The sequence below is a fragment of the Sylvia atricapilla genome, chromosome 12 (assembly GCF_009819655.1).
Source record: "Sylvia atricapilla isolate bSylAtr1 chromosome 12, bSylAtr1.pri, whole genome shotgun sequence".
NCBI lineage: Eukaryota > Metazoa > Chordata > Aves > Passeriformes > Sylviidae > Sylvia > Sylvia atricapilla.
In genome coordinates this window covers 1,609,714-1,637,489 of record NC_089151.1, presented here as the reverse complement: position 1 = coordinate 1,637,489, position 27,776 = coordinate 1,609,714, and the positions used below count along the sequence as shown (strand labels likewise).

The 27,776-nt window shown below is 48.2% G+C and overlaps 1 protein-coding gene across 2 annotated transcripts in view; it reads left to right on the top strand.

Moving 5' to 3' along the window:
- ZC3H18 (zinc finger CCCH-type containing 18) overlaps positions 1-27,776 on the top strand; it is a 47,127-nt gene that overhangs the window by 7,201 nt on the left and 12,150 nt on the right. Inside the window, exons 3-11 of one of the 2 annotated variants that reach the window (XM_066327459.1) lie at positions 2,025-2,109; positions 2,902-3,050; positions 5,877-5,969; positions 6,442-6,599; positions 8,053-8,085; positions 9,622-9,739; positions 11,622-11,914; positions 25,696-25,896; positions 27,513-27,638. In XM_066327459.1, the coding sequence (XP_066183556.1) occupies positions 2,025-2,109; positions 2,902-3,050; positions 5,877-5,969; positions 6,442-6,599; positions 8,053-8,085; positions 9,622-9,739; positions 11,622-11,914; positions 25,696-25,896; positions 27,513-27,638 (1,256 nt within the window). The remainder of the gene's footprint in view (positions 1-2,024; positions 2,110-2,901; positions 3,051-5,876; positions 5,970-6,441; positions 6,600-8,052; positions 8,086-9,621; positions 9,740-11,621; positions 11,915-25,695; positions 25,897-27,512; positions 27,639-27,776) is intronic. The other variant, XM_066327460.1, reaches the window with a different exon arrangement.

Sequence of the window (27,776 nt, the reverse complement as noted above, 5' to 3'; positions counted from 1 at the left end):
GTTCAGCAGAGAGCTCTGCACAGCAGCAGCTGCTTCCTGCAGCTTAACAGTCATTTCCTTCTTTTCCATGGAGAAAACAGGGCAGAGTAATTCCAGTCAAAACCCTCCCGTGGGCTCCTGGTCTGGAGTTGCATCCCAGTGATGGGAGTGGAAAGAGAAATTGCTGGTGCAGGGCACCTGGGCTGGTTCCCCATTCCAGAATTCCTCCTGCACATTTGGGCTGGGAGCTGGGAATATCCTGGGGACGTGCAGGGACTGTGCTGGGGTCACTGCTGGCCTCCTCAGCTGAGCAGGGACAATGCTCTGTCCTTCCAGGCCCTATTCCTGTGGCTTCCCAGACCCTGGAGCCTCACTGGACAGACCCTCCTCATTTTTTTTTCAAATAATTATATTTTTGTGTAGTTTTTATTCTTCACAGTTCGTTAACAAGTTTAATTGCTTTCAAAAATGACATAATTTTTCTTCCTCGTGCCCATCCTGGCAGGTGATTTTGTTCAACACGTGTTTTCCAAAGGTTTTGTGTATTCCTGAGTCAGTTAGAAGGAATTCCAGCATGTTATGGGCAGAAAAAAAAAAATAAAGTCCTAGAGTCCTGACTCCGTGCCTGCTCCTTGATTAAAATATGAATGCTCTCCTTTGGAGCCTGAAGCATTCTTGGGAGCTCTCCTCACAAAGCAGGAGATGAATCTGTACCCTGGTTTTCATACATTAACTCATAACAGCATTCTCAGCTGCCTGATTCCAAGGAGACCTCCCAGAAATAAATACTTCCCCTTTTGTTCCAGACTTCACACAGCTCTTTTGAAAGCAGCGGAGTGGAGCTGGTTCTCCCATTCATGCAGCACTGAAAGCCAGCCCCAGCTTTGGGGAAAACTTCAAGCTCTGCATTTTTTTTTCTTCTGCTTTCAGCCTCCTGGCGTGCAGGGAGGGGAATATTAATGCAAATTTTAATTGGGATCTGAGTGCAGGCTTTGAAATCCGTGGCTGTTGAGGAGAGCTCTCACTCTCTCCCTGTCTGGCTCAGGAATGCAGCAGGAGAGGCTCTTCACCCACCTCTCTTTGCTCCTGTGTTTGGCTGCAGCCAAGGGATGGCTTTTTCCTTCTTTCCAGCTGCTCGGTGGATCAAAGGATAGAGAATTTTCCATCTTTTCCACCCAGAGCACAGCTGTTGGCAGGCAGAGGGAAGGCACATCCACATGCTCCCTCTTCACACGTTTCATGTGCTGAAAATAGGGAAATGGGGACAGAAAGCAGGAAAACCAGGATGTCCTGGAGGATAAAATGCTGATTTCCTGCCCAGATACCTGTGACACCTCTCTGGTCATTTGTACCTTTGCCTCCTGCATCCCCAGCTCCTTTTTTGCTTTCCAACTGCAGCCTGACAAAGCCAGGGAAGGTTTTGGTTGTTTTTTTTTTTTTCTTGGAGAGCAGAAGAAAATGCTGATACTCGAAAGTTCCAATAACTTTTGTGTTCCATGGCTCTTATTTCCTAATCTTGGAGCAACCTCCAGCCATTAGGATTTATTCCTGGGGTTGCAGGCCCTGGGGATGAGGCAGAGTTTTGTTGGAGCTGCTTCCCAACTCCAGTGTGGAGCTGAGGAGTGAAGGGAAGGTGGAGATGACTGGGAGAAATCTGTTGGACTTATCCTGGAAAGTTCATTTGTGAGATTGTCCCTGGAGAGGGGCTTTGGACAAGGGTATGGAGTGATAGAACGAGGTGGAACTGGCAGGATTAGGTGGGATATTGGGCAGGAATTATTCCCTGGCAGGGTGGGCAGGCTCTGGCATCCCTGGAAGTGTCCAAGGCCAGGTTGGACAGGGCTTGGAGCAGCCTGGGACAGCAGAAGTTGCTTTTCCAGCCACCTAGAATCTTCTGTCTTCACCTTGTGCAGGTGCTCTGGGGCATTCCTTGTGGATTTGCCCCAGGGTGGCTCTCAGTGGGTGACCTGGAGCAGAGTGGGAGATGCCAGGTGCTGCAGGGAATGCCCCACATGTGAAATGTCAGCTTTGTGTGTCTGTTCCAGGATGATGACTTGGAAGAAGGGGAAGTTAAAGACCCCAACGACAGGAAAGTGAGGCCAAGGCCCACGTGCCGCTTCTTCATGAAAGGTAACCACACTCTGGGCTGTGAGAGGAGCTAAAAGTGCTGCATTTGCTCCTGGTTGGGGATTTATTTTTTATCTATTAAGCTGCTGGTACATGATAAATCCTGCCCCAGGCGTCCTCAGTGTCACCTTCCTGTTCCTTGGTGGCCAAAACTGAATTTTCATGGAGCCACTCCACAAAAAGGGCTTTGCCCTCAGCCTGGTGGGCCTGGAGGGGGTAAAGGGAAAACTTGCAGGGGTTTTGGAATAAAACAGTGAGGTTGTGGCTGCCTCATCCCTGGAAGGGTCCAAGGCCAGGCTTGGAGCAATCTGGGATCATGGAAGATGTTGGGATTGGACGTGGATGAGCTTTAAGGCCCTTCCAGCCCAAACCATTCCATGATTGTGCTCCCTGCCTCAGCACTCCTGGTTTGGGATGCTTTGCTTTGCTCTCAGGTTTCCTGTGAAAGGCAAAGCTCCTCACTGGAAATGTTTGTGATGAACAAATGTGGATCTCACAGCCTTTATTGCATTTAATGAACAGTGTGTGTCCATCCCTCCCTCCCTTCTCCCCACTGCAACAAGGCTCTTGCCCATTGATCCATCTGTGTGTGGACCTGTTTGTCCCCTCTGGCAGGTGGAGAGTGACAAATCTCTCTCCACGTGCCTGCAAACAGGTAAATCCCAACCAAGCTGGGGAGGAGAAAAACCAAACACCTCAAACAACAAAGATTTTTCAATGCCTCTGGGGTTATTTTGGAGGTGGTGAGGCCAAAGTGCTGCTGGAAGCTGCTCTAAGAGCTGTGTGTTCCCACAGGACACTGCACCTGGGGCATGAACTGTCGCTTTATCCACCCTGGAGTCAACGACAAGGGGAATTACTCCCTGATCTCCAAACCTGAGCCTTTCTCCCCCAACGGGGCTCCTCCCATCGGCCCCCACCCGCTGATGCCAGCCAACCCCTGGGTATGGAGCCTCTTGTGTGCCTTTGTGCCTTCTGCAGGTTAAAAGTGCATGTTGTAAAGCTGGATTTTCTCATATATTAACATGACTAGTATATGTATAATTACACTGTATTGTTTTTTATTAATGAGAGTTTAGAAGGATAAGGAATGTGTATTTTCTGATTATACCATAGGGTTAAAACTGGAGTTTTTGGTTGGGTTTTTTTGGTTTTATTTTGTTTTGTTTTGGGTTTTTTGGGGTTTTTTTGGGGTTTGTTTTCTTTTTTCTCCTCTTCTTTGTAACATCTAAACCACCAAGCCAGAAGAGAAGTTATGTCTCTCTTCTGTGCCTTTCTGCCTTCTGCACGTTAAAAGTGCATGTTGTAAAGCTGGATTTTCTCAAATATTAACGTGACTAGTATATGTATAATTACACTGTATTGTTTTTTATTAATGAGAGTTTAGAAGGATAAGGAATGTGTATTTTCTGATTACACCAGAGGGTTAAGACTGGAGTTTTTGGTGGGGTTTTTTGTGGGTTTGGTTTGGTTTTGGTTTGGTTTTTTTCCCCTCTTCTTTTTAATGTCTAAACCACCAAGCCAGAAGAGAAGTTATGTCTCTCTTCTGTGCATTTCTGCCTTCTGCAGGTTAAAAATGCATGTTGTAAAGGTGGATTTTCTCAAATATTAACATGACTAGTGTATGTATAATTACACTGTATTATATTTTATTAATGAGAGTTTAGAAGGATAAGGAATGTATATTTTCTGATTACACCAGAGGGTTAAGACTGGAGTTTTTGGTTGGGTTTTTTTTGTTTTGTTTTGGGTTTTTTGGGTTTGTTTTCTTTTTTCTCCTCTTCTTTGTAACATCTATACCACCAAGCCAGAAGAGAAGTTATGTCTCTCTTGTGTGCCTTTCTGGCTTCTGCACGTTAAAAATGCATATTGTATAGTTGGCTTTTCCCAAATATTAACATGACTACTATATGTATAATTACACTGTATTATATTTTATTAATGGGAGTTTAGAAGGATAAGGAATGTGTATTTTCTGATTATACCAGAGGGTTAAGACTGGAGTTTTTGGTTGGGTTTTTTTTGGTTTTTGGTTTTTTTTGTTTGTTTGTTTTTTGGTTTTTTTTTTGTTTTGGGTTTTTGGGGGGTTTTTTTGGGTTTGTTTTTTTTTTTCTCCTCTTCTTTATAACATCTGTACCACCAAGCCAGAAGAGAAGTTATGTCTCTCTTCTGTGCCTTTCTGCCTTCTGCAGATTAAAAATGCATATTGTATAGTTGGCTTTTCCCAAATATTAACATGACTAGTATATGTATAATTACACTGTATTGTATTTTATTAATGAGAGTTTAGAAGGGTGATCAATGTGTATTTTCTGATTATACCAGAGAGTTAAAACTGGAGTTTTTGGTTGGGTTTTTTTGGTTTTGTTTTGTTTTGGGTTTTTTGGGTTTGTTTTCTTTTTTCTCCTCTTCTTTGTAACATCTAAACCACCAAGCCAGAAGAGAAGTTATGTCTCTCTTCTGTGTCTTTCTGGCTTCTGCAGGTTAAAAGTGCATGTTGTAAAGCTGGATTTTTGCAAATATTAACATGACTAGTATATGTGTAATTACACTGTATTATATTTTATTAATGGGAGTTTAGAAGGGTGATGAATGTGTATTTTCTGATTATACCAGAGGGTTAAGACTGGATTTTTTGGTGGTTTTTTTTGTGGTTTTGTTTTGGTTTTGGTTTGGTTTTTTTCCCTCTTCTTTTTAATGTCTAAACCACCAAGCCAGAAGAGAAGTTATGTCTCTCTTGTGTGCCTTTCTGCCTTCTGCAGGTTAAAAATGCATATTGTATAGCTGGATTTTTGCAAATAGTAACGTGACTGCTATATGTATAATTACACTGTATTATATTTTATTAATGAGAATTTAGAAGGATGATGAATGTGTATTTTCTGATTATACCAGAGGGTTAAGACTGGGGTTTTTGGTGGGTTTTTTTTTTACTCTTCTTTGTACCATCTAAACCACCAAGCCAGAAATTATGGGAGAGGGGGTAAACTTGTGACCCTTCATAAAAAAACCTGTTGACTTTCTGTTTTCTTATCCAAATGAAAAGAACCAAAAAAACCTCAGAAGGAAATTTACACCCGTGTCACCAGACTGAGCGGAGCCACCCACAAAATAAATCTATCAGATAAGATGATCAGAAATACTTAAAACTGATTAAACAGAAAAAAAAAAAAAAAAAGTTTGATTAACATCTACTGAATATTCAACACAGCACTTTTAAAGACAGAAATCCCAAAAGGGTGAGGTGGGCTATGGGCAGACCTTGTGCCAAGTCCCCTTGGCCGAGAGGCTTCGCTTATTCTGTCTCCTAATTTTTCCATCTTCTTAATTTTTTATTAAACTTAGATTTTTTTTTTTAAAGAAAGGAGCAGAACTCGTTTCTCACATGCAGCACCCTCCCCATCCCTGCAAGTGTTCAAAGTGGGGCTTTGGAGAACCTGCTCTAGTGGGAAGTGTCCGTTTCAGTGGAACAAGATGAGCTTCAAGGTCCTTTCCAACCCAAACCCTTCCACGTTTATGTGATTTTTCTCCTTTTTTCTTTTTTTTTCTTTTGAGCTAGTACCTCAGCAAAATTCAACCCACTGTTGGATGTGTGATTTTTCAATGGAGATCTTGGAGTTGCCAGTAGAGGGGGGTAATTTTCCGCGGTTTCCCAGCTTAGTCCTGCTGAAGCATCTCTGGAGTAACTCTGAGGCAGCTTTACAAAGCACAACTTTGCTGCTTAAAACTAACTCAGATGTCTTCTGCTGCTCTCCTCACCTTTCCAACAGGGAGGGCCAGTGGTTGATGAAATCTTACCTCCACCTCCTCCAGACCCTCCAACAGAAAGTGCCTGGGAGAGGGGACTCCGTCACGCTAAAGAGGTGAGTTCCTTCCTCGGGGGATTGCTGCCTGGCTCCAAAATCCACTGGGGAAAAGCTCTTTTTGGAGCACCAGCGCCTTGCTCTTTCTCTATTCCTTTTGCCTTTTAACCTGTTCATTGTATTTTGTTGTACATCACAATTGTTAGACAGCCCAGAGGAGCTCAGATCCAAGTGGAGGGGGTTTATATTTAAAAAAATAATGGGGATTTGTGACCCTCCAGTCCAGCAAAGCTTTAAGGTGATCCAGTACCCCTCCCTTCAGCACCTGTTTCTCCAGTTTGTGATCACTGCAGGGGGGGAAACTTCTGTTTTCTGAGCTGCTGGGATAGGGAATTAAGCAGGAAAAAATCCAGAATCCTGCACATTCTGAGGGAAGGAGGAAGAAAATTCTGCAGGAAATCTCCCGAGGGCGAGATTTTTTTTTTTAATATCCCAATTTCTCTCCTCCCGCTGTTTTCTGTGCTCTGAACAGGTATTAAAAAAAGCAACTATGAGAAAAGAGCAGGAGCCTGACTTTGAAGAGAAGAGATTCACTGTGACCATAGGAGAGGACGAGAGGGAATTCGACAAGGAGAATGAGTTTTTCCGGGACTGGAATTATCGCATCACCAGAGACGTCAGGGACCCCGCGTAAGAGACACCCCTGCCTTTGCTCCAGGGAAAACTGGGTGGGAGTGCAGTGCACTGAGGCTGCCTGGGCTTCACCCATCCCTCCAAACTGAGGGAATGTCACCTCCAAATGTGGGAACAGCTTCCGTGAAACGGGAAGTTCAGAAGTCGAGCCGCCTCCGGTTTGAGCTCACCTCCCTTCCCGGTCTCCTTGAACCCTCCCTGCCTCCAATCTCCTTGGAATTCTGCTCCCTCCTGGGCTCTCTCCAGCTCTGCATTGCCTCCCTCACACCAGTGCATTCTTCTAGCTTTTTTTTTTTTTTTTCCTCTTTTTCTTTTTTAATTTTTTTTGTATTATCCCAGCCATGAGGCTTTAAAACTGCCCAAGGTGAGGCTGTGAGGTTGGAGAGGGTTCAGTGTGCAGCTGATGGCCCCAGCTGAACCTTCCTGGTGCAGCAAACACCTGAACTGGTCCCAGTTAAACTGGGCAGAAGCAAAGCTGGTACCTGGCCACAACAAGCACCCTAAATTTAAGTGTTCAGGTGGTTGGGGTTTTAAGGTTTAAATTTAAAAGTGTTGGAGACCTCAAACTCGGCTCTGGGAAATTGTTTGGGAGTTCTTGAGCCAAGAAAAGGAATGAGAAGAGGATTTTTGGGAAAGAGGCTTGGATTCTGCAGGAATACAGGTGAATTTGTGTCTCCTCACTCGTGCATCCTCTGTTTTTCCTACATGGACAGATAATGGAAATATTTCCACTCCCAGAGGGTTTGCAAGGTTTAGTTGTGTTTATTTCAGAGTGGATGAATGACAAAAAAAATCTCTGGAAAGGAGTAGATTAAGGGTTCAATATTCTTTGATTTGCTCTGGCAATTCCTTCCCTAGTTATTAAAAACTCCTGTCCTCAGTTCTGCAGCCTGAAAGAAAAGAAATTTCTTAAATATTAATATTTTCCTGAGTTTAATTAGCTCTGGATCTGTGCCTTGTGTTCCTCTCAGAGGCACCTGGGCTTTATCCCAAAGTTCTGGGGGCTGTTCATCCATTATCTTTCTTTTGTGACAGTTCTATAAAATGCACCAGCAGCATTTTCTCTGAGGTAGGAATTGTTAAAAACAGCTCTGGGTTTTATAGAGTCCAGAAAAAATAAAAAAGTGGTTTTTGTACCTAACCAGTATTAAATAAAAGTCATCCAACAACTGGAATTCCTGAAAATTCAAGGCTGTGTGAGAACCCTGTGGCATTAAAATATCTTCATTGTGTGTGAAGGGAAAAGTTACGAATGTGCTGCTGTAAACTGTAGAAAATGCTGATTTTTCTCCCCCCCACACACAATTTATTGCCCAGTTGGACACCTTGCAGCCAAGTGAGCACTGGAAGTGCAGCTGGGATGTGGAAAATGCTTTCAGCACTGTCTTTGTGACATGTGGAGTTGTCTCAGTAGTTCACGAATCCCTTTTTCTTTTTTGAATAACTATAGGGAGGTGGACATCAAAGAAAACATTAACTATGGGTAAGCAGGTCTTTGATTCCAGTACTGTTACAACTGTAAGAAAATTTTCCTTTGCCTTTGTTGTTTTTTGTTTTTTTTTTTGCCATTGCACTTCCTCAAACTTCCGAGGCCACAGACTGACCACTGTCCCCTCAGCAGCTGACTCAATGGATATATTGGATTATTTGGGGGTGATACCAATTATTTTCTAATTAATTAAGCACTGAATGACCCAAACACACAGCAGCTATTTTTTTTTTTTAATAAAATAAAACTCCACCAATATTATAGGAAGGGGAAATTTGAGGCTGTGTGAAAAAGTAAACTTTCCTTTCTGGTGTGGCTTGAGATGTTTTTCTGTCTCTTTGAACACCTGATGTCACTGAATCCAGGCTGGCTTGGGGTTGGCATCAGGAGTTTTTTGCTGGCTGAAGCATCCCAAATCCTGGTTCTCCTTCATTTGGTTTGCTGCTTCAATCCAAAAGAGAAATCCTAAATTATTTGAAAGCACTGAAAGAAATATAGGCACCACTTGACTCACAGGGCAGCACCTACACCTTAACCTGGTTTAGGTGATTTGGCACTTGGGAAATGCAAAAAGTGACCCTTTATTCCTTTTTCGTTGTTTGTTTTTTTTTTTTAATGAATCAGTGTCTCATTATGGATAATCTGGAATTTGGGAGCACTTGCTGTATAATCTCAGCTCTGCCACCGACTCCTCTGTGGCCCTGGAAGTTTTTTATTCCCTGTACCCACCTCCCCATCCTCACAGTGGATATTTGCACTCCAGGTGGTTGGATGTTGTTGAGTTGGGGAATTAAAGCCATCAAACAATGTCTGTAGAAATCAGGAAATGAAGGAAGCAGCTTTAAGGAGGGAGGAGTTTCAATCCTTTTCCTCCCCCAAAATCCTTCATTCTGCAGTTGTGTGTGTGCTCAGCAGTCCAGCAGCTGATTCCCACTGCACAGTATCAGCTGGAGCAGTGGTGCCTCCATTCCAAGGGGTAATTCCAGGTGCAGAGTGTTGCTGACCTGTCCCCAAAGCTCCACTTCTCCCTGTGGAAAGCTGAGCACCAGCTCCTGTCCTGTTCTCGTGGCACCCAAAATTCCAGGGGCAGGGAACTGAGGGATCTCCATCCCCTGCCAGTGTTTGGGATGAGCTGTGAGTGCATGGGCAGCAATCCCAGCTCCCCATCAATGAGGCAGAACATCTGCTCCCTTTGCAGGGGCTTTCAAAAGCACTTTCTGTGTTTGCACCACATTGATTTGAAGGCTGAATTTCTGGTAGCTCTTTTTTTTTTTTTTTTTTTTTTTTTTTTTTCTTTTTTTTTTTCCAGTTTTTTTGGTGTTTATCAAGAAAGGTTTGTGCTTTTCTCTGATAAGCCTCACTTTAAAAAAAAAAAAAGACTGTTTAGTTGGGCTGTGTAGAAAATAAACATCTCTGCACAGCCCCGCTGCATCCAGGGTGGTTTTGTTGTCACAGCTGACCTAGAACACGCAGGTTTTGGGGTGCCAAGGTGCCATTTCCCTCTCTAACATTCCCTGTTTTTCATTGTAGGCTTGATCCCTATGCAGATCCCTATTATGACTATGAAATAGAGCGCTTCTGGCGTGGTGGGCAGTATGAGAATTTCAGGGTTCAGTACACAGACCCCGATCCCTACCGTAACTACAGAGTAAGTAAGGAAATTCCCCCTTCCCCCTTTTCCTTCCCGACTTTCTTCCAGGTTCTTCTGGGCCTTGGCACGTTTCCAGTGCAGTGCTTGAAATGAGAGTTTTCAAAGAGTTAAATCTTGGTTTAATGACAGCACAGAGCACGCTGGAGGTGAGGAGGTGGGAGGATGTTCTGTTCCAGCACCACGAGGGCAAAAGCAGCGCTCCAGGCTTGGGAATGAGGTTTGGGAAGCTGGCTGATGGAAAAGGAAGTGGAGTGCAGGTTGACAGTGGCTGAGAAGGCCTGGCATGGTCACAGCCCCAGGGCAGGGATTGTCCCCTGAGGTCACACCTGGAGCTCTCCAAGACACACATGGAGGGGCTGGAGCGTGTCCAGGGAAGGGGCTGGAGAATCCTGAGGGAGCTGGAAAGGGGCTGAGCCTGGAGAAAAGGAGCTCAGGGGGGACCTTGTGGCTCTGCACAATCCCTGACAGGAGGGGACAGCCAGAGGGCTCTGCTCCCAGGGAACAGGGACAGGAGCAGAGGGAACAGCCTCAAGCTGCACCAGGAGAGGATTGGATTTTAGGAGAATTATTTCATGGAAAGTGTGTAAAGCATTGTTAAAAACTGCCCAGGAAAGTGGTGGAGTCCCCACACACTTTTTTGAAGTGTTCAAAAAACCTGTAGATGTGTCACTTGGGGCCATGGTCAGGGGTGACCTTGGTGGTGGTGCTGGGCTGAGGGTTGCACTTGATCATCTAAAGGTCTTTTCCAACCTTTCCAATCCCGTGTCTTGAGATGGGAAGCTGGTTCCTCCTCAGGCTCCTTGGCTGCTCCTCAGCAGAACAGTTGAGCAGTGTTTGCCCATCCTTGGACATTCTTGGAGAGGGGAGGGAGTTTCCAGGAAAGAACCTGGATGAGGAAATTGTTAATTCTCGGGAAGAAGAGGATTAGGTTTGGGCAGGTGTCCTCTGTGTACCAGCAGAGGCTCCAGCCTGTTGGGATTGAGGAAAGCAGCAGGCAGGTGCTGAAATCCCAGGAGTTGGCTGGTGTCACACTGGATCTGGGTGAAAACAAGGCTCTGAACCCTTTCCCTGCTCTTCCTTTTTCCTTCATGCAAACTTTGTGCCTCTGGAGCAGCGACCAAACCGACCAGTGCTGCTCAGGGGGGAGCTTTTCAGTGCTTTCCATCAAATCCTTGCTAAAGTAGCTTTTCCTTTGCTCTAAATCCTTGTTTTCTGCAGAAGCAGTGCCCAGACAGGAGCTGGGCCTCGCTGTGGCCACACACGTGGCCAATTATTTTCCTGCTGCTCGTTTGCAAAGTTAATTAGCTGGTTATAGAAATGATCATCAACGAGAGGAAAGACTCATAAACATCAATACATTTATTTAATGAGCTTAATAAACCAAATCAATCCAGGCAAGTGTTGCCTTTGAAAACAACAAGTTGTGTGGGATATGATGCTGTGTTTGTGTCCAGGATCCAGAGTATTGATCTCCAGAGTATTGAACTCCAGATTATTGATCTCAGAATATTGATCTCCAGAATATTGAACTCCAGATTATTGATCTCAGAATATTGATCTCCAGAGTATTGAACTCCATATTATTGATCTCAGAATATTGATGCCCAGAGTGTTGAACTCCATATTATTGATCTCAGAATGTTGAACTCCAGATTATTGATCTCAGATTATTGATGCCCAGAGTGTTGAACTCCAGATTATTGATCTCAGAATATTGATCTCCAGATTATTGATCTCCCTGTCATTGATTTGCAGATCATCCATCTCAATCCTTTGCCGAGGGAGGGCGGATGTCACTCCTGCCATTCCCAAACTTTGTCAGGAGCTCTCCCGCAGCATCACCACGACTTTTCCCTGTTGTGTGTTCTCTTTTCCCCAGGAACGAGAGCGAGAACGGGAGCGGGAGCGAGAGAGCAGGCAGCGGGAGCGGGAACGGGAGCGGGAGCGCGAGCGGGAGCGGGAGCGGCGCCAGCGGGAGCGGGACCGGGAGCGGGAACGGGAGCGCGACAAGGAGCGGCAGCGGCGGAAAGAAGAGTGGGAACGGGAGCGGGAACGGGTCAAGAGGGACGAGAAGGACAGGCAGCACAGGGATCGCGACAGGGACCGCGACAGGGACAGGGACCGGGAGCGCGACAAGGACAAGGCAAAGCCGCGGTCGCCGCTGCTGCCGAGGTGAGTGCGGCGGGATCCGGGCTGGCGTTATCGGGAATGGGAGGAGCTGCTGAGGAAAGTTAATGAGCCTCGTGGCCACTAAGGGGAGCCAAAACGTCAGTGACAGTGAGCGTGTGTAACCTGACCCTGAAAGCGGGAGAGTCCTTTGGGGTGGGGATGTTCATCCTTTGGGATGGGGATGTTCCATCCTTTGGGATGGGGATGTTCCATCCTTTGGGATGGGGATGTTCCGTCCTTTGGGATGGGGATGTTCATCCTTTGGGATGGGGATGTTCCATCCTTTGGGATGGGGATGTTCCGTCCTTTGGGATGGGGATGTTCATCCTTTGGGATGGGGATGTTCATCCTTTGGGGTGGGGATGTTCATCCTTTGGGGTGGGGATGTTCATCCTTTGGGATGGGGATGTTCATCCTTTGGGATGGGGATGTTCATCCTTTGGGATGGGGATGTTCGTCCTTTGGGGTGGGGATGTTCATCCTTTGGGATGTTCATCCTTTGGGATGGGGATGTTGCTCCTTTGGGATAGGGGTGTTCATCCTTTGGGATGGGGATGTTCGTCCTTTGGGATGGGGATGTTCTGTCCTTTGGGATGGGGATGTTCTGTCCTTTGGGATGGGGATGTTCTGTCCTTTGGGATGGGGATGTTCTGTCCTTTGGGATGGGGATGTTCATCCTTTGGGATGGGGATGTTCATCCTTTGGGATGGGGATGTTCATCCTTTGGGATGGGGATGTTCATCCTTTGGGATGGGGATGTTCATCCTTTGGGATGGGGATGTTCATCCTTTGGGATGGGGATGTTCATCCTTTGGGATGGGGATGTTCATCCTTTGGGATGGGGATGTTCATCCTTTGGGATGGGGATGTTCATCCTTTGGGATGGGGTTGTTCATCCTTTGGGATGGGGATGTTCCGTCCTTCAGGACGGGGTTATTCATCCTTTGGGATGGAGTTTTTGGTCCTTTGGGATGGGGTTATTCATCCTTTGGGATGGAGGTGTTCATCCTTTGGGATGGAGGTGTTCATCCTTTGGGATGGGGATGTTCATCCTTTGGGATGGAGGTGTTGCTCCTTTGGGATGGAGGTGTTGCTCCTTTGGGATGGGGATGTTCATCCTTTGGGATGGGGATGTTCATCCTTTGGGATGGGGATGTTCATCCTTTGGGATGGGGATGTTCATCCTTTGGGATGGGGATGTTCATCCTTTGGGATGGGGATGTTCATCCTTTGGGATGGGGATGTTCATCCTTTGGGATGGAGTTTTTGGTCCTTTGGGATGGGGATGTTCATCCTTTGGGATGGGGATGTTCATCCTTTGGGATGGGGATGTTCATCCTTTGGGATGGGGATGTTCATCCTTTGGGATGGGGATGTTCATCCTTTGGGATAGGGATGTTCATCCTTTGGGATGGAGGTGTTGGTCCTTTGGGATGGAGTGTTCGGCTCGTGCCTCTTCCCTTCAGGCTGGAGAGGTTTTGGGAGGATGAGGCACTCTTCAGGCTGGTTCTCTTGGAGGTGTGACTTTTTGAAGCCTTGAGAAATGTCTGTCACAAGAAGCAGGGTGGCTTTGGGAGTTTGTGGATAGCAAAAGTATCTGGAGGTTTAAGTACAGCTGGAAAAGGTAAAGGAGCTGTCCTTGGAGTGAGTCTCTGCTCAGGGGAATTGCAGCACGAGGTTTGTTTCCTCTGACCACTCACTGTTTGTGGAAATCCTGGTCGTGACCTGCAATGAAAGAGAAAATGGAACCAGACAGACTGAAAGTGCAGGAATGTGATTCCTGTTTTGTTCCTCTGTCAATGATTTATGTACCCTGCCTTCCCAGGCTCCTCTGTCTGAGGCATATTTGTAAAGCACTGGATAAATATCCCAGTGGAATGGAAGTTCTGCTGTCACAACCTCGTTTGGTTCAGAATCATGGAAAAATAGCACATTTTTTGCAGAGGGACATCTTGGAGCAACCTGGTCTAGTGCAAGGGGAGGGTGACATGAGATGAACTTTAATGTCCTGCTCAACCCAACCCATTCCACGGTTTTATGATCTCCAGGAAAACTGCTGAACCGTTTCCTGGGAAGAGTGGCAGAGGGAGGAGACTCCCACAGCATGTGGAGCACCCTGGGGACACACAGGAATGTGTGGGGCAAAGGGAATGCAGGGAAGCTGTTCCCCAAGATCCACTGGAGCTTTTCTTGCAGCCTGGTGTCTGTGCTGTTCCTGTGCACTGGAGGAAGGTGTGAAACACTTTGGGCATGAGGAAGGGTTGGATCAATGAAGAGCAGGGCTGAGAATGCCAGGAATGAGGCTCCACGTGGAGTCAGGTGGTTTCAGGTGGGAGCAGGGCTTAGTCCTGAATCCGACCCAGAACTTTTATCTGCATAACAGAAAGGTTAGCTGATTTTTGACCCTCTTTCCCAAGAGGAAGTGACAGTTTCAGAACGGTCTGGAGGAGCAGCAGCAGCAGCTCCAGAGCAGTTATAGAAACTCTATAATTACATGTTCCGTTTAATTATAATCTTCACTTAACTACCACGATTTGTGCACCTTAATTACCACATTGCCCGGTGGTTGGTGCTCTGCTTGGCTCAGGGATTGGACAGATCTTGTCCAGACCCATGTGATGGGGATGATGTCAATGAAAGTGTTGTCACCTGCCTGACAGCTCAAGGTCACGAGTCGGTGACAGTCACCGTGACCCAAGGCTGGGCCTGCTGGCTGCTCCTTCCCTTGGCACTCCTGGAGTCCTGTGGCTGGGCTCTCCTGGGAGAGTTTGGGCTGCCAGTGCTGCCCAGAGGGTGCTGGGGAGGAGCAGTGACCATGCTCAGCAATCTTGGATCCGTCTCACACCGTGGAACCACGTGAGAGCCCAGGGATGGGCTTGACAACATCCAAGGGATACAGATTCCCTGCTTCCCTCTGGCACAAGGGAGCTGGGGATGCCTCTTGTGTGTCCAAAACGGACTCCTTGAGATGAGTCTTGGTCATTCAAAAATAGTTTCTGATGCGCCTCTTTGCTTTTTTTTTAAGTCTGCTGTGGAGAGGGACTTTTCAAAGGGCATGGAGTGACAGAGCAAGAGGGAATGGCCTTAAGTTCAAGGAAATGCAGGGTTGGGTGAGATATTAGGAAGGAATTCTTCCCTGTTAGGGTGGTGAGGACCCTAAAGCCCATCCCATCCCCTGCCATGGGATTTCAGTTCCCGTGGTGGACATCCATGTCAACATGACCCCATCCCTCTGCTCTGCAGCTCTGGCTGTCTGTGGAGAAAACAAACCAGCAGAAAGAAGTTTTGAGAAAGCTTTTTAACAAGTGAAAGCATAATTCCAGCTTTCTGGAAGGCACATCCCTCATGTGTCAGTCGGAGTTTCCCCAGGAGTCCCTGTCACGCTCGTGCTGTCACCTGGGCTGTGTCCCACGTCACTCTGAGACCAGCTCCCAACTTCCTCATGGCAGTGCAGTGGCTCGAGCCGTCTCACCTTTTCTCCAGAAACCTCCGTGTCAAGCTCCAGAGGAGCAGCCTTGGCGTCCTGGGATGGAGCAGCTCCCGAGCTTGTGTAACGTGTCAAACCCGGGGTTACTCCGCACTTCCTGGGAAGCAGGATGCACAGCAGTGCCACAGCACACACCTCTGCCTCTATTTATAGACTCTGGGCTTTCCCTAATTGCTGGATCCCAGCTTTTGGCAGGTCCAGCCTCTCTGGGTGGCGCTGAGAGCTGCCTCATGCCACGGCTGCCCATTAACATTCCTGCCACCTGCAGGGCCCACACAGCCCTGCTGCCTGATGGGCTGGGAGAGCTGCTCCAGAGGGCTGGGAGAGCTGCTCCAGAGGGCATGGAGAGCTCCTTTACAGAGCTGGGAGAGCTCCTTTACAGGGCTGGGAGAGCTCCTTTACAGGGCTGGGAGAGCTCCTTTACAGAGCTGGGAGAGCTCCTTTACAGGGCTGGGAGAGCTGCTCCAGAGGGCTGGGAGAGCTGCTCCAGAGGGCTGGGAGAGCTGCTCCAGAGGGCTGGGAGAGCTGCTCCAGAGGGCTGGGAGAGCTGCTCCAGAGAGCTGGGAGAGCTGCTCCAGAGGGCTGGGAGAGCTGCTCCAGAGGGCTGGGAGAGCTGCTCCAGAGGGCTGGGAGAGCTGCTCCAGAGGGCTGGGAGAGCTGCTCCAGAGGGCTGGGAGAGCTGCTCCAGAGAGCTGGGAGAGCTCCTTTACAGAGCTGGGAGAGCTGCTCCAGAGGGCTGGGAGAGCTGCTCCAGAGGGCTGGGAGAGCTGCTCCAGAGGGCTGGGAGAGCTGCTCCAGAGGGCTGGGAGAGCTCCTTTACAGAGCTGGGAGAGCTGCTCCAGAGGGCTGGGAGAGATCCTTGACTGAGCTGGGAGAGCTGCTCCAGAGAGCTTGGAGAGCTCCTTTACTGAGGTTGGAGAGCTCCTGCACAGAGTTTGGAGAGCTCCTTAATAGAGCTTGAAGAGCTCCTCCACATAACTTGGAGAATTCCTCAATGAAGCTTGGAGAGGTCCTTTACAGAGCTTGGAGAGCTCCTCCATGAAGCTTGGAGAGCTCCTCCATGAAGCTTGGAGAGCTCCTCCACAGAGGTGGTGCAAGCAGCACTGAGCTCTGCCTAAGGCAGGGCTGAGGATGTTGGTAATTCCAGGTCGATCCAGGTCGCTCCATCAGTGCAGGGCTCCCACAGGAGCTGGAGGAAGGAACAAACCAGGACCTACAGGGTCAAGGGATGAGAGAACCCAAACAGCAAATAGCCAGGAACACAGGAACAAATTCCCTTTCCATTCTGCTGGAAGCAGGAAGGTTTAACCTGATCTCTAAACAGCACAGGAGTTTAAGGCTAAACTCTGGAGAAGCCAGAAGTGTTCCCAGCATTGCTGGTGATGGAGCTGAGGAGGAATAAAGTTTAACAAATGCATTCAGGGACAAGTGTTTCTCCTTGAACCTTTGGAAAGAAGAGGCTGCAGTGTTTGGGCTCAGTGGCATTGACACACGTGGATTGGCCTTTTTCAAAGGAATTGAAAAAATTGTTTTCCAGTACCTCTGGGGAGCCACCAAGAAAGAGAGAGAGAAACTTTGAACAAGAGCATGGAGTAACAGGACAGGGGGGACATGGGTTCAAACTGGCAGAGAGGAGGTTTAGATTGGATTGTGGGGAGATTTTCTTCCCTGTGAGGGTGGGGAGGCACTGGCACTGATTGCCCAGAGGAGCTGTGGCTGCCCCATCCCTGGAACTGTTCAGGGCCAGGTTGGAGCATCCCAGGACAGTGGAGCGTGTCCCTGCCCATGGCAGGGGGTGGAATGAGATGAGCTTTAAGGTCCCTTCCAACTTCAACCATTCCTTGATTCTGTGAATTTGCAATTGCTGTTTTAAGGGTTGGGTTGGGTTTTTTTTTCCCCAAGCTTAAGATGAGCGCTCCAAGAAGTTTAAAATCTGAGATTGCACTGCTGGTAAAACTGTTCCTCCCCCTCCTCCTCCTCCTCCTCCCTCCTCAGGCATCAAACACTCAGACAAGCCAGGACACTTTATGATCAATTAGAGGGATAACTTGGCTGTCTGTCCTCCTGCTCCCATCCCCAGAACGAGTTCTGATGCCCCAGGCTGGGCCTGATTTTTGCTGAGTGCAAAATTCCTCCTTTTTCTCTCCGTCTTGCTGCTGGAGCTCCCTGTTGTGCAAAGCTTCAGGGATAAAGAAGTGACATGAAATATGTCCTCTGAGGAAACTTAGAGAGATGCAAGATGTTCTGACCCTTGGCTGGGAGCAAAGGCTCTGCACACTGAAATAATTTACTTTAATCCTTTCTCTTGTTGCCATGGGCCTTTATCCCACTGACATCTGAGGGAATCTGTTCCTGGAGCTCATGAAGCAACCCGGTGTTGTGGGGCCTGTTGTATTCCCAGAGCACTGAGGGAGATTCAGGAGATCATTCCCAAGGGACAGCGCTGGCACTGATGTCCCCGTGACAGGGACAGCACCCAGGGAATGGCTGGAGCTGTGTCAGGGAGGTTTAGGTGGGATATCAGGGAAAGGTTCTTCCCCCAGAGGGTGCTGGGCACTGCCCAGGCTCCCCAGGGAATGGGCACAGCCCCAGAGCTCCAGGAGAGTTTGGAAAACGCTCCCAGGGGTGGGATTGTTGGGGGCTCTGTGCAGGGCCAGGGGTTGGAACCACCAGAGAGAAGAAGGAATCTCAGTTTTGCTGCCCCCTCAGCTGGGGTGGTGCTCAGTGTTGCTGACCAAGCAGGGAGGAAGAAGGTCCTTGAGATGGGCAATGGTTTCTTTCCCACCTGGATTTCCTCTCCAGGGAGTGCTGGAATTTCTGCTGGGGAGCAGCGTGTCAGAATGAGCCTTGGAGTGAGACATTGTCATCTCCAATCCTGGAGTTTGTCCTGATGTCTGAGCTGAAAGCTCTTCCCACAAAGACCAGGCAGGCTTCAAGCTGTGCCTGGGGAGGCTCAGGTTGGACATCAGGAGGAATTCCTTTATGGAAAAAGCGGCTGGGCACCGGGATGGGCTGCCCAGGGAGATGGTGGAGTCCCCATCCCTGGAGGTGTCCAAGGAAGGACGGGATGTGGCACATTGTGGGGGTTGGTTACAGATTGGACTTGATGAGCTCAGAGCTCTTTTCCAGCTTCAGTGATTCTGGGATTCTTGTTCAATTCCATGGAACACCAGTGCCAGGTAGGATGAGAAGAAGAAGGAGGGGCTGTTGTCCTCAGAGATGTTCCCAGGAGGTGACAGCAGCTCTCAAGGTGTCAGGAAGGAGCGGTGTCTGACACATCATCACGCACACCACACTTTTTTTGGAAGGAAGTTCCCTCCATCAGGACTAAAACCTATTAATGGAGAGCACTTAGGCAGCTATAAAAAAACCCAAAATGACCCTGTGAGCGGGGACTCGGACAACTGACAGCAAAAGTCAGAGAGGACAACTCAGAAATCCTCATAAAACCTTTCCAACCTGCAACCTTGAGCTCCTTCCCAGCTGCTCCCGAGGTGTCACCTGGAGTGTGAGGTGCTGCAGATTCCAGGACAAAAGGTTACGTGATCCCCTGGCTGTGCTCACCCTTGTCTTGTTTTCTCAGGCTGGTTCAAGTTGACTTTGTTAATCTCTGAGCACGTTAATGAGCAGGATAACCCAGGCTCTGGAATCAGTGCAGGTTATCCAGGGCCTGCAAGTCAGAAAGTGTTGGAATGAGCCTGATTAGATAAAGGAGTGGCAAAAAGAAGGGAATGCAAATGGAGTGATTCATGGTGGTGTGTGTGCACCACAAGGCAACTGAACTCGTTTTTTTTGGACGAATCTCTAATTCTGAGTGTTCCTGGGTCGTTGTTGTCTTTTGTTGTCTTTCCTGAGAGCCTCTGGTAGTCTCCCAGTGCTGCCAGCTGGATTTGTTCCCTGTTTTTGGTTGTAAAGGCTCTGAAGGAAAGTGGCTGTCAGTCTGTTTTGGGAGGCTTAATGATGGCATCTCATCCTGCTGCCTGAAGGTGGGAGGATGGTGGGTTTGGGATCCTCTTAGTTTTCCCTGTGGAAATCTCAGTTATTTCCTAGAAGAAATCCTTCATTTGTTCCCACTTGTCCTGCACCAGGAGGAAGAGCAGGCACTGTGCTCCTGCTGGTTTTGGAGTTGGGCATTGGTAAAACCCTGGAATGCCCTGATTTAGTCCTGTATCCATGAAAAATGAGTGAAGGGGGGAAAACAGCCTCCATCCAGGGGCAGGGATTTGTTCTGCACCTCCCTGGGACGCTCCTCAGATGCAGGGAGTTAAATAAAGCCAATGACCCCGGGCTGTTGGGTTTCCCAGGCTGAGAAGGGTTTTATCTCCTCCAGCTGGAGCTGGACTCCTGCTCCTGCACACTCCAGCTCTTCCAGGACTGCTTAGAGAAGGAATTCCCTTCTTTTCACATCCAGTGGCACTCCAGAGTTCTTTGGAATCTCAATCCAGTGCCCTGCATGGGAGCTCTGCTGTGAGAAACACGATAACAACTTGTTTACATCCCCGTTTTTTGTGGTGCAGCTGCCAGCTGGAGCCATGGAACCTGCTTAGACAGCTCTGCTTTCATTTCTGCTTTCATTTCTGCTCCCAGGACTGTGGGGAGGTCGGTGATAAGAGCAGCTCTGCTCTGGAGCCAGGCTGGGAGAGCTGGGAATGTTCACCTGGAGAAGAGAAGGATGCAGGGAGACCTTGGAGCTCCTTGCAGGGCCTAAAGGGGCTCCAGGAGAGCTGGAGAGGGACTGGGGACAAGGGCTGGAGGGACAGGACACAGGGAATGGCTTCCACTGCCAGATTAGATGGGATATTGGAAAGGAATTCTTCCCTCTGAGGATGGAGGTTGCCCAGAGAAGCTGTGGCTGCCTCATCCCTGGAAGATCCCCAGGCCAGGTTGGATGGGACTTGGAGCACCCTGGGATGGTGGAGGGTGTCCCTGCACAGGGACTGGATGAGTTTGGATGTCCCTTCCCACCCAAACCATTTCATGACTCCGTGATGATGAAGTCTGTGAATCCAACCGAGCTTTCCAAGTTGTCCTCAAAAAAGTTCCTGCTGACTGGAATTGCTGTTGGTCCCTGTGGTTCCTGAGCTGCTGCCTCCACTTCCCCAGCAGCAGGAGAAGGATTTTGTAACCCTAAATCGAGATGAAGGGCAGTGAGTGACTCACATGTGCATCCCAAGGAATGTGATTTTCTTTGGCATTTCAGAGATGGGGTTACTGGGAGATCCCCCAGCCTGGATTTGAGTGGAACAAGGTAATTCCAGGGCAGGATCTCTGCCTCCTGCTCATGGAGAGGAGGCTCCAGGCAGCAAATGCTCAGCCCTTAGGGGAGATGCCATCTCAGATAGCTTTATCTCCCTGCTGGGATGATTTCATCCCGGAGGTTCAGATTGTATCTCCACTCTTTAATTTCCAAGCCTCTCCCCATCAGGCTTTGAAGAAATCCTTGCCTTTTTTTTCTTTTTCCTTTTTTTTTTTTTTTTTTTTTTGGAGTGACTGATAACTCAGCTTCAGATGGAAACAGTTTGAGAAAAACATTTTCCCTGCTAATATTTCACCAAGATGGATGGGCAGCAGCTCCAAAGGCCAGCATTCCCTGTCCTGGACACACGTAGGTGGCTTTTCCAGAGCTCTTGTCCCTCTCCATTACTCCAAGACAGGAAAAGTTCCTGCGTGCTTGCACTCTGCTGGAATTTATTTTGCAGCAATTACTGGTCCCTTCCCGACTGCCTTGGCACATGGCTGCAGTCATTCCTCGAGTCCACTTCCTCTGGAAAATTCCACTTTGCCACTGAAGGAAAAGCGGCGCTGGCGCTGCTGACGCAATCCCAACCTTCCTGCCAGAAACACAAAGGCTCTTAAATCATCCCTGGACTTTCCTCCTGGAGGAAAAGCTGAGCTGGAAGAGCAGCCCCGGGAGCCAGGCTGACGTCACTGGTGCCCAGGGGTGATAAGCTTTGGTTCCCTGGCCCAGGGCATGGGGAAGGACAGGAAGCACTTTTCCCCAGGATGTTCATTTTCCCCTCCAGGATTAGAAGTGCTTTGGGCAGCATTTGCATAATACATGAGGAGAATTTGAGCTAAAAAAGAGCTTGGGCAGCTCTTTTTTTTTTTTTATTTTTCCTCCCCCCCTCTCCAAAGTTTTGTTGGCCTCAGTGACGTGCTTCAGCCCACAGGGGTTTTGGGTTTTTTTTTGGGAGGCAGGTTTTTTTGGGAGTTGGCTGAGCCACGCCAGGGGTGCTGCCAGCTGGAGCTGCCTCTGCTGCTCCTCTCCCTTCTCCTCCTGATTGCTGTCATTACATTCCAGCCAAATGGGCAGCAGCGTGTTCCTTCTGGAAAAGAAAACTTTCAGTTGTTATAAGGGTAAAATTGTCTTTGGAAGCTGCTGCCCCAGTGATTCTTGAGGCTCTGGGTGGAAATTCAGGTGCTTTTGGTCGTTCTTGTCTTGTCTCTTCTTCCCTCTAATTAATTTTTTTTAAAACCTTGCAGAAGAGACTTAGGAGTTCATTCTGAAATGTTTCAGTTGTTTCCTAAAAATCGGAATTTGGTGAAAAAGATCAGGATGAACAGGAGAGTTCTTGGCCACTCTGTGTGCTGAAGTGTGTGAGCTTTGCCAGCAGCTGATCTGAGGGTGAGCTCCTGAGCTGATCCCAGGGCTCACCAGCCCTGGAATTCTTCCCTCCTTTTCACCATGGCTCAGCCCTTGCTGTGAGCAGGTTGATCTCTCTGAACCAGCAGTAAAACATCCTTACTTTTTAATTTCTTGAATTAAGGAGCTGAGAGCTGCACCAAGCCCCAGCTCCAGCCCAAAATGACCTGGCTGTAAGAGTGAAAGTGAGGAGAATTCCTCCCTCCTCCTCTCCCAGCCGTGGGACTTGTCCAGGCTGTGACTGGGATGTTCCTTTGGGGACCTGCTCCAGCTCATTTTCCATTCTGCCTCCTGAATTCCACTGGAGAAGACGAGTCCAGCAGCATCAGACCCCAGCTTTAGGTTGAATGAGTTTCTTTGCTGATGCCACACGTTGGAAGCTCTGAGGAAAGGCTTTGAAATTGTCCTGACAGGAGCAGCATCTTCCTTGTCTGTAGCATTTAGTGCTGAGTCAAAAAGCCAAGCACGCCCCAAAAGGAGACTTTCTGTTGTGGTTTTGCAAACCTTTCCTCCAGAAAGTGACTTCATCCCGAGGGAATTGCATCAAACTGGGTCATAGGTGGCAAGTAAATGAGATTTGCTTGCAGAGTCATCCCTGCTCCCGAGCTCTGGAGTTCAGCTGGAGTTGTTCCAGCTCCCAGGATGTGCTGTTGGATGGGGATTTGAGTTGGTTTTAAGGGAGAATAAATCCTGCAGGATGGTTTTCTTTCTGAAAGCTGGGTCAGGAGGGAGTGGAGCCTGGAGAGGCACGAGGGCATTCATTACTTCATGGACTTGTGGAATATCCTGAGACACACAGGGATCTCCAGCTCAATGCTTGGCTCTGCCCAGGACACCCCAAAATCCAATCCTGAGCAGTGTCCAAGTGCTCCCAGAGCTCTGGGGCTGTGCCCATTCCCTGGGGAGCCTGGGTAGTGCCCAGATCCTCTGGGAGAAGAATTTTTCCTGATATCCCACCTAAACCTGCCCTGACCCAGCTGCTGCTTTCCAGATTTGTCATTTTGGACGCTGCAGGAGAAACTTCTCCAGAGGTTTTATCCTGGATAAAGCTGCCTCTCTGCCCATCTGTGCCAGCAGAATATTCCCCCTTCATCTCCCAAAGCTCACAGGCTGCAATCCCATGGGAAGGGACTTTGGATCAGGATATTGGGCATTATCCTCCCTTTCCTTGCTCTCTGTCCTGCTGCTTCATGCGAGGTGTGGAGGCTTTTCCCAGTCCTCCTTTCCTTCTCTCTCTGCATTTGGTTGATTTGAGGATATTCCAGAGGTCAAACTGGCAATTCCAAGTGGATTTGAGTCCAAGCTGAGTTCAAATCTCTACAAATTCCAAATGAATCTGTAGGCATTTGAGCCCAGCTTGGACTGTTTAATGTTATCAGGTTATAAAGAACAGCTCCAGTGTGTCTCAACCCCATATTCCGAGTGGTGGTGTTCCTGCAGGATGAAATACTCATGGAATTGTGGCTGTAACTTGGAAAACTTGAGCGATGCACTGCAAATGCTCCATGCTGAGTTAAACAGAGTGTTCTGGGAAAGGAGGAGGGTGGAATGGGGCTGCTGGGGAATAAAACTGAGCCATGAGCCTGCCTGGGACTCCCTCCCCAGGCACTCAGCACTTCTCTTTTGGGATGGAGGCATCCAGTTCTCCCCTGGAATGAGATTTGTGGGAGGGGTGAAGGTGCAAGGAGGGGTTTTCCTCTGAATATTCCAAGGGAGTTGTGGGACAAAGAGTAAAACTGCTTTTACATCAGCAGAGATAAGGAAAGAGTCAGATGCTGGATTTTTAGGTCAGCACATCCCAGTGCTGGATTGGGGAAGAGGAAACTGTGCCAAAAAGGAGGGGATGAGGCTTCTGTGAGGTGTGAAGCCTTCAAAGGACAGGCTCCTGACCAAGAGCTTTCATTATCCTGGGGTTTGTTGGAGTGTTCCTGGGATTATTAGAAAACTCAGAGGTGGCTTTTTTTATCTCCAAAAGGTAGAGGAAGTTGTGTGGGGAGTGGTTGCTTCAGTGCTGTGAGTAATGGGGTGGTACTGGCTGAACCCAACGGGGAAGGGGCCTTTCCTTCCCCAAATTCCCAGGGAACTCACTGCTTTGAGCAAAGGAATAAATGCATCATTGTCCTGCTAATTTGCTGAGTGCAGGAGACTTCAGAAAGCTTTCATCCTTCATAAACTCAGCCTGAAACCCCAGGGAGAAGGTTAGAAGCAGGTAATTGAGGAGCTGAGTGCAGGTTAGAGCGAGGGCAAGGAAAAATTCCAGTTTCAATAACCCGGAGATAAGAGAGGTAATAAAGTCTCAGCCTCAAGAACCTCATCCTGGAGTGCTTAAAGGAAGTGTCTGGTGCAGGTGCTGAAAAGTTGGGCCCTGAATTATTTTCAGAGGGTTGGAGAGGAGAAAAGAAACGTGGAGAGCCAAAAAAGGGAAATGAAACAAAGGGAAGGGAGGAGATGGAGAGTGAAGCCTCGTGGGCACTTGGTTTGGTGGGGTTTGAGCAGGCAGGGATAATCCAGGGATGAAGCAGCCTGGTTTATGGCCAGCTGGGGAGGGAAGTGTCCCCTCTGGAAGGGTGACAGGAGGTCACTGTGCCTGTGACAGCCCCACGAGGTGTCCTGGTGATGGGAACACCAGTGCTCCAGCCCTGGTGCTGACTCCAGCTCTGTGCTGCTCTGGGGAGGAGCACATTTCCCATTCCCTTCCCTTTTGCTTGTGTCCAGATCTTGGAGACCAAGAGCTGAGCCTGGAACCAGCCAGGAGGTCACAGGGAGCTCAGGGGGACAAAGGAGTTCATTCAATTTGTTGGTTTGTCACTGGTACACAGACTGAGAGTCCTTCTGACACTTGATCACCCCAAACTGGAATCCCACAGGGGAGATGAGGAGCTGTAAGGAATCAGTCATGGAAGGATGAACTCCGTGGCCCTATATGTTTATTTATACATTTTATTATAATATAGTTATCATTTCAAGGTATTTTGCCCTGTGTCTCTTGTGAAAATGGTTTCCAGAAGATCTCAGAATTCTTCCTTTTGATATTTTGTGTTCGTGTTTTGTCTGCTTCAGTAACACACAAAAAGCAGCACCCATGATAGGAAGCTCCAGGGCTTAATTAATGAAAATTCTGCTAGGCATTCCTGTAACTAAATACCTTCATGTTCATCTTGTCACCTTTGAGATGAGGAGGAGAATTATCTGGGTTTCTTTTTTACAGCGTGCACACTAATGATGACATGTGATTGCAGCTTTAATTACTTACAGCATGGAGTCTTCCTACAAGTTTCTGATCACTGAGATGATTTTTAGTGTCAAACCATGAGTCAAAATCCTACCATGAGTCAAATCCTCCCTTTCTAAACACCCCCCCAAAAAAAAATTCCAGCTGCTGACCTCCCCCTTGTTTTCCTGTGTATTTATTTATACATTTTATTATAATATATATATATAATTTCTGGGATTTTACTTCATCCCTCATGTTCCTTTCTTTCCAAACCCCCAAATTCCCAGCTGCTGACCTCCCTCTTGTTTTCCTGTGTATTTATTTATACATTTTATTACAATATATATATAATTTCTGGGATTTTACCCTATCTCTCATGTTCCTGCCTTTCCAAACCCCCCAAATTCCCGGCTGCTGACCTCCTCCTCCTGCTCTTGCAGCCGCCAGCCCGAGGCACCAAAGAAGGACAAGGAGGCCCCAGCTCTGGGCAGTGCTCCATCCAAACGTGCCGACGAGTGGAAGGATCCCTGGCGCCGATCCAAATCCCCCAAAAAGAAACTGGGGCTCTCCGTGTCCCCCAGCCGCGCACGGAGGCGCCGGAAAACCTCCGCTTCCTCAGCGTCTGCCTCTGGCTCCTCCAGGTGAGAGCCTCTCCTGGGGTGGCACTGGGGCTCCTTCACAGCCAGGGAAAGGTGTCGAGGGGTTTGGAGGAGCTTGTGCAGAGAGGTCGTGCACCCCAAGGATGGTGGAAGGTGTCACTGCCCAGTGCAGCTGGAGGAGGATCCTTAAGGATCCTTTAAGCATCCCTTTAAACCATTCCATGGTTTTATATTTGGGGTAGCTGATGGTTTTCCATCATTTTATATTTGGGGAAGCTGATGGTTCTCCATGGTTTCATATTTGGGGAAGCTGATGGTTTTCCATGGTTTTATATTTGGGGAAGCTTATCCATGGTTTTATATTTGGGGTAGCTGATGGTTTTCCATCATTTTATATTTGAGGAAGCTGATGGTTTTCCATCATTTTATATTTGGGGAAGCTTATCCATGGTTTTATATTTGGGGAAGCTTATCCATGGTTTTCTATTTGGGAAAGCTGATGGTTTTCCATGGTTTGATGTTTGGGGAAGCTGATGGTTTTCCAGGTTTTATATTTGGGGAAGCTGATGGTTTTCCATGGTTTTATATTTGGTGTCTCCAAGGCTTTGCTGCTCAGGAGACACACAACAAGGTGGAAACCAAAGCAAAAGCAGGGAGCTGTGGGAGCTGTGCTGTGGCTGTTGGGAGATCAGGAAAAGGCAAATCCTTGGAAAAGTCACTTTTGCAGTGAATTGGAGCTGGATGCAGTGTGCTGGTTTAGCACAGGTGCCAAGATGTCTCTGCCCAGTTAAACCAGCACGTGAGTCTGTGTGATAGCAGCTCACTGAGGTGAAAACTGACCTCGACAGGAGCAGCAACAAGAACTGGGAGCTGTTAAAATTGGATCCTGGTGGCTCTGGGATGGATGGAGGGAGGAGTTGAGCTCGCTCCAGTAAGAGCAGGTTGATGCTACTGGGAGAACTGGGATTGTGGAGGTTTGATAGAGCCTTGGAGGGCTGGAACGAGGCTTGGAAACCACCCAAAAATAAGATAAAAACCACCTTTCAGAAAGAAACTCTCTGAATCTGGGAGCCTGGAGGCACAAACTGGATCAATTTCCTTTAATTGCTTGAACTTGAAGCTCCTGAGAGAGGGGGGAGGCATCCAGGAGGAATGAGGAACATGTTGAATTGGAGATAGACATCTAAAAGGCAGAGCCCTCCTGAAGCAGATTTTCCTGCTGGGATCACTGCACCCGGTCAGGTGATCTGTCAGGGGATTGTCCAGTGAAAAGGCACAAAATATGTGAAAGCAGCTCCCAAAAAGGATGGAAAATCGGTAATTAAAGGAAGGGAGGCTTGTTTAAGGGTGCAAAGAGAGTAGCAACAAGATCCTCCCTAAAAGAAAAAGGGGATTTGAGGAGAGGCTGTAAATCCTGACAGTTCCCCAAGGAGAAAGCTGGTGGGGATTGGAGCAGAACTTGGGTAAAACATCTTTGGAAACAAAACCTTGGGGGCTTTTCAGGAAGCTCAGAATTTTAATATTTCTTTTCGGGAAGCACTGAACTCTAATATTTCTTTTCAAGAAGCTCCGAGTTTTAATATTTCTCTTTTCAAGAAGCTCCGAGTTTTAATATTTCTCTTTTCAAGAAGCTCTGAGTTTTAATATTTCTCTTCCAGGTCCTCTTCTCGTTCATCCACCTACTCTGGGTCGGGCTCCTCCCGCTCGCGCTCCAGATCCTCCTCCTACAGCTCCTACTCCAGTCGCTCCTCCAGGCACAGCTCTTTCTCAGGCAGCAGGTCCAGGTAGTGACTCCTGGGACTGGGAAGCAACGGTGGGATGGTTTCCAAACGTTTCCTGACAGTTCCTTTTTGCTCCGGTGAAACAAAAGCGTTCCGAGCGCTGGGAGGGCGGCGGTGGCTGTCGGGTGAAGGAGATCTGTC